This window comes from Pollicipes pollicipes, unplaced genomic scaffold, assembly GCF_011947565.3.
Source record: "Pollicipes pollicipes isolate AB1234 unplaced genomic scaffold, Ppol_2.1 Scaffold_2555;HRSCAF=2994_pilon_pilon_pilon, whole genome shotgun sequence".
NCBI lineage: Eukaryota > Metazoa > Arthropoda > Thecostraca > Pollicipedomorpha > Pollicipedidae > Pollicipes > Pollicipes pollicipes.
Window position 1 is genome coordinate 33,055,604 of NW_023596136.1, and position 10,462 is coordinate 33,066,065.

The 10,462-nt window shown below is 47.7% G+C and overlaps 1 protein-coding gene across 1 annotated transcript in view; it reads left to right on the forward strand.

Annotated features, from left to right (window-relative positions):
- Positions 1 to 386: 386 nt before the first annotated feature.
- LOC119100518 (nephrin) overlaps positions 387 to 10,462 on the forward strand; it is a gene marked incomplete at its 5' end in the record, with an annotated part of 41,170 nt that continues 31,094 nt past the window's right edge. Inside the window, 2 exon segments of the mRNA XM_037223608.1 lie at positions 387 to 497; positions 6,280 to 6,480. Of these exon segments, the coding sequence (XP_037079503.1) occupies positions 387 to 497; positions 6,280 to 6,480 (312 nt within the window).

Below are 10,462 nucleotides of genomic sequence, written 5' to 3' on the forward strand. Positions count from 1 at the left end.
AAGAATTGTCTGCTGTGCGATCCATTTGTCCCATGACTGAGGCTCATAATAATTATGCACTCTCTCTTCAAGCAAGCAGAGGGAAGAGAGACAGCTTGAAAGAGGCCATCTGTGTGAGTGTGAAAATCCAGAACGAGTTAATGCTGATGTCCAAAAGTCAGTCCACTTGTAACTCGAAAACATTTGCCCGAAACATGGCCTCGCCTTCTGAGCTTATCACCTCCTCGGTCAATGCCACGGAACCAACCAGCACTGGCGCTTTAGCAATACATGGAGCCAGCCCTGTGCTGTCAGGGTTTATCTGTGGGGCTTGGCTGTATGCGTGCGTGCATACGTGCGTGCGTGCGTGCGTGTGTGCGTGCCTGACTTCACGTTTTCTGTTGCAGTGCCGCCGGAGAGTGTGCAGATCGTGAGCTCGGCTGGTGACGTCTCCGATACGGTGGTTGGAGCCTTCGAGGAGGGTCAGCCACTGAAGCTCACATGCCGGGTCAAAGGAGGTCAGTGTAGAGCGCGGGTTTGCACTCCATCGGGATCAGTAAGGAGGCAGTCACGCGGTCCTCAGAACACGCGCGGATATCATATTCAGTGGCGGTGGGCGCCATCGTGTGCGTTTGTGACGCGGTGAATCTACACGTACTTAGGCCGGGCGTAATGAACATCGTGATAATTCAGTACCCTCAGACTGAAATCGGTGCATTTCTCTTGCATCGGGATCTAAATAGGACGCATATTTATGATGCGTTGTGATGCATTTATGCGTGTAAGATGCATATTCGTCCCAAAATACGAGCTTTGTAGCTTCGGAACATTTTAAGCACAGAAGGTTTGACGTTTAGAGCAAGCAGCTCTGATCTTGGGCGTTGTGGAGTCTATAACGCGTCATATCGTCCAAGTGCTTCTATTGGTTCCATAATTGCTTATAGAATGCTCAGTGTTATTGCAATGATTCCAGGTAAATGCAAATATTGCGAGTCGTGCCAGGGTTCGCAATGTAAGCATTGTATGTACACTGTGCCTCGGGTGATCTCCTGTTTACACGCCTCAACGGCCTTCAGTTTTTCACCCATCTGCACTTTTCCAGTCGCGTTACTTACAAAAGGGATGCCAGCAATCCATGTAGTCTGGTGGCCCGCTGATTAGAACCGTACATGTACACCCTGCATCGGACATCCCCGCCTATCTCTGGATTCTCACAAAGCCTTGCTTCACCAAGCGTTTCCTCCAGCCACACTCAGCCAAAAGCTGTCCCAGGGTGCTGATGCAGCCGGAGCACGGCACGAGGTCACGTCCGTGGCGCGTTATCCCACTTCTTACCCCTCTTTTTAATCCAGTAGCGCCGAAGTGAATCTTACCCCACCAGACGAAGGCAGAACATAATATTCTGGTCCTTGGCTACCGGTTATAAAAGTGTGACAGATTTCCTATGCTGAAAAAACAATCTTCAGCGTCATGATATAGCAATCATTCTAGTTATACCAATCAATAGCTAATCCATTTGTTATATAGCAATCATTGGGATATACTCTGAGAACTCTCTTTCTTATTTATATTTCAGAACAGTCCATATTATTGCTTGTTTCCCGTTTGTGATAAGTACCCCCTTGTATACAAAAAGTTAATTGTTTTCGGGTGTTGGCCTTAATGTTGAAAAACGAAGAGACATTTCTTGAAAACGAGGGTGGAAGAGGAAGGCCTTTCTCACCAATAGCAAATACGAATGTCACCAAACCCTCTCAATCGCGATTTATCTTTCAGATTTGTAAGGTTTTATTTTAAAGATTACCTTTGAGGTAACTTTTAGATTTCTTTCTTGCGTCAAATGTTTCAGTTCACAGGGTCTTGGTCGAAGACAAAGCGTAAAAGGTGCCGTCTTCTAGGTGTTTGAGAGTTGTTGCTGTTGCAAACTTGCTGTTGGAAATCAGGACGGTCCTTTCGTTTTACACAATCATAGAATTAGAAGGCTTTTTGGTTGTCACCATCCTTTAAATGTTATTCTCTGCTTGATTTGACCTACACGGAGTTTGTGTTGGCATGATGACAAGCGAAACAGATTCAGCCAGGCGTCGCCTGGCTTGGACGCCGCGGAGAATACGCCGACGGTTGCGAAATGGCACGCAGGCGTTATTCGATTCAAACAAATTCACACCGCTGGTGGCTTTGCTTGTTGTTTCAAATCAATGCAGGCCAACATCTGCGTATACATAGCTTACATCAGGGGATCGCATAATAAGTAATAATAAGTTAAGCCTTGCATAACATCCGGCGGCTGGGGCTGCTGTCTGCATTGTCTTAAGTGCTAAGCACTGGTATAAGCCAGCGAACGACAGTATAAATTATTATTGTAATTGCCTGGCTGTCCACGAGAAGGGCCGAGCCCCGACATTTCCGTTGTCGCCCGACCTGTGTAAGCACACCCAATGGCATGGGCAGACGCAGATAGTGGCTTTCAGAGGCACGTCCCCCTCCCTTAACCAAATACCTGGCATGTGTTTAATTTCCGCGACCTGATGTTGACAGAAATTCCAGATAGACACGTACCATAGGAAGGTCGAGAACATGTAATGTTGTTTTGCGACGTACGAGGTGCGGCACACCAAGCACGCTTTCAGTGAAAATTTAGCTGTCTCCTCTATTCTGAAATCATGCGTGATTCCCAGCCCAATGGTACACGAACGCAAAAAGCCTTCCGGTTCGGCCGTCACGATTAATGTTCATCCATCGGTTCTAATCATTATAGTGATTGTCTAACAGTAGCCATACTTTCCATAGCAATGAACGAAAATTTGGGAGTGCATGAGAGGTGTGATGAGCGTGAGGAGCCGCCGCCAAATACTATTGTAGATAAACTCAGCTCGCTTTGAAAGTAAGGTCCAGACGTGCTATTTTGGAGCAAATTATTTTGCCTAAACAATTACATGCCTAAAATTACGATGGTTATGACACTGCGTCTTAAACATTTTTAGGAAAATTTAAGGACTGAGACGGTCTGACCTACGTCCATTACGATAAAGGATCAAGGGCAGCCATAGCGGAGCTGAAACCTGTATAGGGTTATTTGGACGAGGCACACTGATATTTTGAGTTCATTCTTTCTACACAGCTCCGACAATGTGAATGTTTAGAAGCATGTCGAGCACGCGGACAATGAAAATATGAAGATAGGGTACACAAATTTGGAAACTTCACGCAATATCTATAAGCAGACAAGAACATTAAACCTGAACAAAAATGGAAACAGGGGGCTTATCTGGGAGAAGCGCGGAGCACGATCGCGAGTTTTCACACGTCAGTGGTGGCGCTGCCAGCTAAGCGAATGACATATTCCCGCGTCACTGCCAGCGCGGCTGCGCAGGCTGCGCCGCGCTACGGCAGCGGCCGTGACATCATCCAATAACAGCTCACCGGAGCCGTGGGTGGCCAAACTGGCCCGCGCGCATCAGCGCCGGTCACGTGGAAGCGCACGGGACATAAGCTAATTCACTCGACAGATCACGAGCGGCCGGCGGACGGGTGACGGCCGGTGCGGCCGCGTGCCGCCGGCCGCCTGTCCGGATAATGCGTCCATCGATTCCGCGGCGCAGACTTGCCCTGGTCCGGTTCGCCGGCTCCCTGGTGGCGCGGAAACCGGCCTTCTAATTGTCCGGAGCAGTGCGGGCTCCTTATTTTCTGGTCCGTGGGGACATCTCATTCTGTCCGGTTCAATGAGCCTTTGGCGGCCTTGCCGATGGCGTCCACGGTGGTTCAGGACGTGGTCCCTGATGGTCGGTCGATAATGTCCCTGGCAGCCCGGTCGTTGGGGAATGAAGTGCAGACCAGTGGCACTTGTTCAGCCTATAGGATTCCCTAAGGCTCAGTCCGCGCATCAGCCACCGTGGGGTTGCCTGCTGGAGTGGAGGTTCAGTCCGCGCACCAACCTACGTGGGGTTCCGTTCGCCTGCCGGAGTGGAGGTTCAGTCCGCGCATCAACCACCGTGGGGTTCCGTTCGCTTGCTGGAGTGGAGGTTCAGTCTGCGCATCAGCCACTGTGGGGTTGCCCGCCGGAGTGGAGGTTCAGTCTGCGCATCAGCCACCGTGGGGTTGCCTGCCGGAGTGGAGGTTCAGTCCGCGCATCAACCAACGTGGGGTTCCGTTCGCTTGCCGGAGTGGAGGTTCAGTCCGCGCATCAGCCACCATGGAGTTCCGTTTGCCTGCCAGAGTGGAGGTTCATTCCGCGCATCAACCACCATGGGGTTCCGTTCGCCTGCCAGAGTGGAGGTTCATTCCGTGCATCAACCATTGTGCGGTTTTGGTCGGCCTGCCGGAGTGGAAGGATGCGGAGCGTCTGACGGCTGCACAGGCTCTTTTGACGCCCACGCGGCTGGCGGGCATGGAATGTCTGCTCCATTGTGACGCGGCAGGCTGGAGGAAACAGAGTGGCTCTTCTTCCAGCACACGCAACCCATGGCATATCGCACCGTTCGCGGCAGACAGGTTTGAACATCGGCCGCGTTGTGGCTAGGACGTCATCGGCCGAGTGTTTGTCTGCTTGTCTGGGTCGAAGCCGCGCTGTCTTGTTTTCTTGTTCTCACCGGCCGCAGCGCCGCACTGCGGCCGTTTTGCCGGGCCATAAATGCACATCAGAACAAATCTTGTTCGCGGTCACGTACCAACAAGCGCGTCGGGCGCGAAAGAAAGCCTAGGACGTAATGAGCGAATCGTGACCGGACTAGGCCTGTGATCACCGGGCAATTGTTTCCTTCTTCGCCGCATGTAGAAGCGGACGAAAATGTGCCACTCGGAGCGTTTTGTCACAGGACGTTTTTTGTGTGGGAGTGGAATAGATCCCCTTGTAAGGGTGTGCAAGTAATCAAGCGGAGAATAGCATTTAAGGGATAGCGGCAACCAAAAAGCCTTCTAATTCTATGCTTGTATAAAACGAGAGGACCGTCCAGATTTCCAACAGCAAGTTTGCAGCAACAAATCTCAAACATCTGGAAGACGGCAGCTTTTACGTTCTGTCTCTGACCAAGACGCTGTGAACTGAAACAATTGACGCAGGAAATAAATATAAAAGCTCCCTCAAAGACAAACTTTGAAATAAACCGCACAGAGCTGGAAGATAAATCGTGATTGAGAGGGTTTGGGGACATTTGTATTTGCTATTGGTGAGAAGGTTCTTCCTCTCCCACCTTCGTTTTCAAAAGAGATCTCTTCATTTTTCAACACTGAGGCCAACACCCAAAAACAACTGGCCTTGAGTATGCAAGGAGCTACTTATTGCAGACGGGAGCTTTGCACCTAAGGGTTCTGGCGGTTTTATTTCGATTTCGCCATGTCAGCGGCTTACCCACGAAGTCAGACTTTTGCCCACGAATAATGTGCGAAAGGAAGGTGCGTGGTAATTAGTGAGGATTCGCTGCAGTCAGTGGAGGTATCGTGTGCCTTATGAGGTAATTAGGTTAGGCGGTTTCTCAATCAAGATTTCGCTGATATCCGTGATGTTTGACAATAAGGAATCGCAAAACCATTATCAACGAATTAAACCATGTAGTGTCCACTGCAGGATGGTGACTGAGGTGGAACATTTTCCTGTATCATTTGATGAAGTGAATAGATGATTGTCACGCCAAATATTTTATGTAATTGGAGATACGGACCTCGCGGCATACTCTTAATGCGATTCATACAATAATATTTTAGAGTTTAGCGCATACCTTTAACTGGCTGCTTCGAAGAATATACATCAGCATTCGGCTGTTATTTCCATACATATCACGTGCAGTGTTTTCAATGACCAACCACTCGACAGTACATTAAACGTTTGATTTGATTGAATAACACACACAACAATCAATATCAGTTGCATGCCCAACAATTTACAGGATGTGAGAGATTGAAGCCGCTTGAAGGTAGTTGCACTTATGATGTCATTTCATGTCACAGCGTTGCGGACTATGCAACAACAAAAGCTATCATGAGTTTACAGAATGCTTATCAACAGATATAACAGGATGAAATCACAAATGAGAAACCAAGACGAAGCTTATAGTGTCTAGAAATTATTTTTTGCTATATTAACGTTATGTTTTGCTCAGAAATAATTGGACCAGAAAATTTTGAGAGAACCTACCCGCTAAGTCGCGTTGTATGTCATTACATTGTTCTGTTGTTATTTCAAAACATTAACCTCCACTCGTCTGATCGTGCCGTGAAATCTCGCAACGTCCACAGCATGCCGCGCATCAATCAATGCATCTGCTGGCGCCTGCGTCCACGCTGACCGACCGTCGACAATTTCAGGCTTTCCTCGTCCGCGCGTGGTGTGGAAATCCAGCCAGGCGACCCTCCCCAGTTCATCTCGCGTGGAGGGAGATGACGTCATCAGTGAGTTCACCATTGCTGCCCTGAGCCGGAGTGACCTGCACCGGATGCTGACCTGCCTAGCGACCAACACCAACCTGACCGCCCCGGCTACCAACTCCGTCATGATTGACATGAACTGTAAGTAAAGCCCGATCAGCCGGGCTCCAAAGTAGCACGAAGCTGTTAATCAAGTAAAACGTCCTGATTAATCAGTGGGAACACATGTTCTCAGGCGTGCTTCATTTACCAGGACACTCGAAATAGGTGGTGCCTACAACTGCTTTGGTCGGTGGTGGATGGCGTTAAGTGATAGCCACTTACCTGCCACGTAAAATCTTTAACACCCTGCTAAGTTCCAAGCTCCATTAACTTGAGATAAGTGGCTCAAGTGCAGAAGCTTCCTGCATCGTGCCGTGGCTAATACCGTCGGCTGTACATCCGACGGGCGGGTCGGGTTTCCACTTAAAAGACGCGAGGGAGCACACTTTCATTGTTCAGCATCCAGATTAGCCGAAACGATGCGAGCATTCTTTTTCAGGAGTGGTTTTGCTCCTACTCAGTCTTTGTTAATGGTGAAGAGTGTGTAAGAGGTTGTACTCTAGGAATGGAGATAATTCAACTTCTGCAGTAACCAATGCACCCGCGATTTATGGCAAACGAGCTCGCCATTTCATAGGGCTATCAAGCTTCCGATTTGTTCAACTGACATCCCGTTTACCAGAAGGGTTTGAGATGTACTGCAGGAGTTTCTGCCTTGTTGGCATGGTTACTGCAGTAGCTCAAAAATGTATAAACGGAGCGCTTTACGAGCGACATTTGCATCGCAGTATCATTAATACTTGCCCATGTTATAATTTGTTTACTTCGTTATTGGTGCCGCGACTCAGCACGCTTTGTTCAGCGACGTGGGGCATTGAAAGTTGAGGATAAGTTGGCAAGATGCCCCGATCGAGGTGCAGATTGACCTATCATTTTTTTTCACAGTTCACAGTTTTTTCAGTTTTCACAGTTCAACCAATTCCTAATATTAATATTGGTTGCTGGAAATGAATGATAGCCAATGATATAGGCAATGGGAGACAATGACAAGTGAGTAGTGAGGTGGTGTAGAAAAACTAGGCAACGAAGAGGAAGTGGGTACAAGTTTCTTTGCCATCTCCAAGAAGTTTACTTCAAATAACAGGAGGTTTTGTGGGATGACACCCCAATTGTCACAAGGGGCTAGTGAAATATTGGCATTTGGTTGTCTCTGAGGATAATGCTGACTATTTGCTGATGGTAGCACCCTTACTGTAACAGGAAAGCTCAGGAAGTGAGTCATTATGCAGTGCTTATTCGCATGCATATGATCTTTGCACCTGCGAGTGTGATAACTGCATTGACTGCAAATGTGATGCATTTTCCTCGTTTTTTTTTAGCTAACATTGAAGCGAAAATTGTCCTGATGGAACGCTAAATATGATCACCGCATGCATAACGTGCAGGTTCTAAAGGCAGACAGCATATCTTATATGCAGCCTGCATTCACAGTGGAACTCAGTGTAGTTTGTCTGGTGATGGAATAATGACAGGAGTGTCAATTTTTAGTCATGATTAGTGGGAGGTAGCAACTCATGCGCCTCACAATCTGTCCTCCCGTCAGTTTTTAGTCATGATTAGTGGGAGGTAGCAACTCATGCACCTCACAATCTGTCCTCCCGTCAGTTTTTAGTCATGATTAGTGGGAGGTAGCAACTCATGCGCCTCACAATCTGTCCTCCCGTCAGTTTTTAGTCATGATTAGTGGGTAGCAACTCATGCACCTCACAATCTGTCCTCCCGTCAGTTTTTTAGTTGATTAGTGGGACGTAGCAACTCATGCACCTCACAATCTGTCCTCCCGTCAGTTTTTAGATATGATTAGTGGGACGTAGCAACTCATGCACCTCACAATCTGTCCTCCCGTCAGTTTTTAGTCATGATTAGTGGGACGTAGCAACTCATGCACCTCACAATCTGTCCTCCCGTCAGTTTTTTGTCATGATTAGTGGGACGTAGCAACTCATGCACCTCACAATCTGTCCTCCCGTCAGTTTTTAGTCATGATTAGTGGGAGGTAGCAACTCATGCACCTCACAATCTGTCCTCCCGTCAGTTTTTAGTCATGATTAGTGGGACGTAGCAACTCATGCACCTCACAATCTGTCCTCCCGTCAGTTTTCAGTCATGATTAGTGGGAGGTAGCAACTCATGCACCCTCACATCTGTCCTCCCGGTCGTTTTTAGTCATGATTAGTGGGACGTAGCAACTCATGCACCTCACAATCTGTCCTCCCGTCAGTTTTTAGTCATGATTAGTGGGAGGTAGCAACTCATGCGCCTCACAATCTGTCCTCCCGTCAGTTTTTAGTCATGATTAGTGAGAGGTAGCAACTCGTGCACCTCACAATCTGTCCTCCCTGAAATGTGGTTGTCAGCAGATTTAGTCTGCTTTGTTTTGAGTGCAGGCAATTTCTATTCTTAACTGTTTTGCTTTATTTGAAAAAGCAAATTATTTGAGCATTATAATGACCAGTCAGTGAATAAAACCGAGAAAAAATAGGTATTTTGTTTAAGTTAGCTTTTCCTACATATTTTTGTAATCGTCCAGCTAAAAGTATTGTATGGGGAAACCAGTATTGGGGGAGGGACTCAACCGGGGGTGGGGTAAGATCCCAATAATTGATTCGAGTTGGCACTTCTGCATTGCGCATCACAGGTAAGATTGGATTGGCATCCGACACAGCATGCAAAGGCAGGTTTGGCTTGCTGATTCAATTTCTACCAATGCATCAATGTTGGTAACGAAATGTGTCATTTCATTGAACCAGCTGATTTTTTCATTATCTGAAATCCAGGCTGTTACATGAGCATACGTAAATTACCTAAAGAATAGTGGCTCAATTTTATCTCTTTCCGTGATTTTCCGGTTTTCATAACGCAGACAGATAAAAAGGGGCGGGGGCGATCCCTGCCTACTGCAAACTATGAAAGTTAGATCCTTGCCTAAAAAAGCAGTGAATTGCCAACGAGATCCTATGATTAGTAGGCAGTCTCATTTTGTTAACTCACCTCGGTAGGCCAAGTACGCAGACAATTTTTTTCTGTAACTCAAGCTATTTCAGTTTTGTCTGGTAATATATATGAAATAATGCAGCATAGACATGAAACATAAATAGGAGCATTCCTTGTTTAGGTACGAGTGCAATATGATGTGTAGTGTGATCTGTTTTCAGTCTGCGTTTAGTATCTAGGGCTTCATCAATATAACAGTGTAAGCCCTCTGCACGTAGCCCGCAGAATCGTCGCTTGCCAGGCCCGCTGGCCGTAGACCGTCTCGCAGTACTCGTAGAAAACCACCACTAATTCGAAATAAAAATGCTAGGCACAGTTTTTGCGGTCACCACACGCGCAAGTGATGCCCCGCTGGGTACCAAAGATAGCACAGCTGCACAATATGCGGGACTGGTACCCTAAAAAAACCTTGGGGAAGGGGTGTCGCATCCCTCCTTCCCTCCTGTCAGAACGAGTATGTTGTCCGTGGAGAACCAGCAGCCCGTTGTGAAGGTTTTACAAGATTCACTACAATTAACTTGTCGGCGCACGGCGGAAGACTCCCACCAGGCAACACATCTTGCGGCAGGCTTGGGGCATGCCTAAGGGAAGGTTTAGAGTTTCATGACTGTTGAAGTGGGGTTCGAAGCGCACAATTGAGTTTCATGAGGAGGCATGGCCTGGAGGAGGCCCGCATATTGGACGTCACCCCCAGTGCTTCCTGCCACCGGTTTGAATTATGCCATCCTACTCAGCTTCCCCGGCTGCCGAGGTCTTTCGTTGTTATTTTTGCAGTAAAGAAAAAGAATCCAGCCGTAGATCGAGTTTAAACGTGAGGTTCCGGCATATCCCGAGGGGGAACCAGACTGCTTTTGTGATTGGGCTATCCCATAGTCTAGCGCCGGTGTGCCCGCTTCATAGTAGCAGCAGTTATCCTGATATTAGTTGAAAGACATTGCATAAATGAGCGTTTTGGTGGATGCATAATATTGAAATTGCGGTGATGAAAGAGGCTCTCGGTGATAGGTTGATTCCTGATGGGGCTACT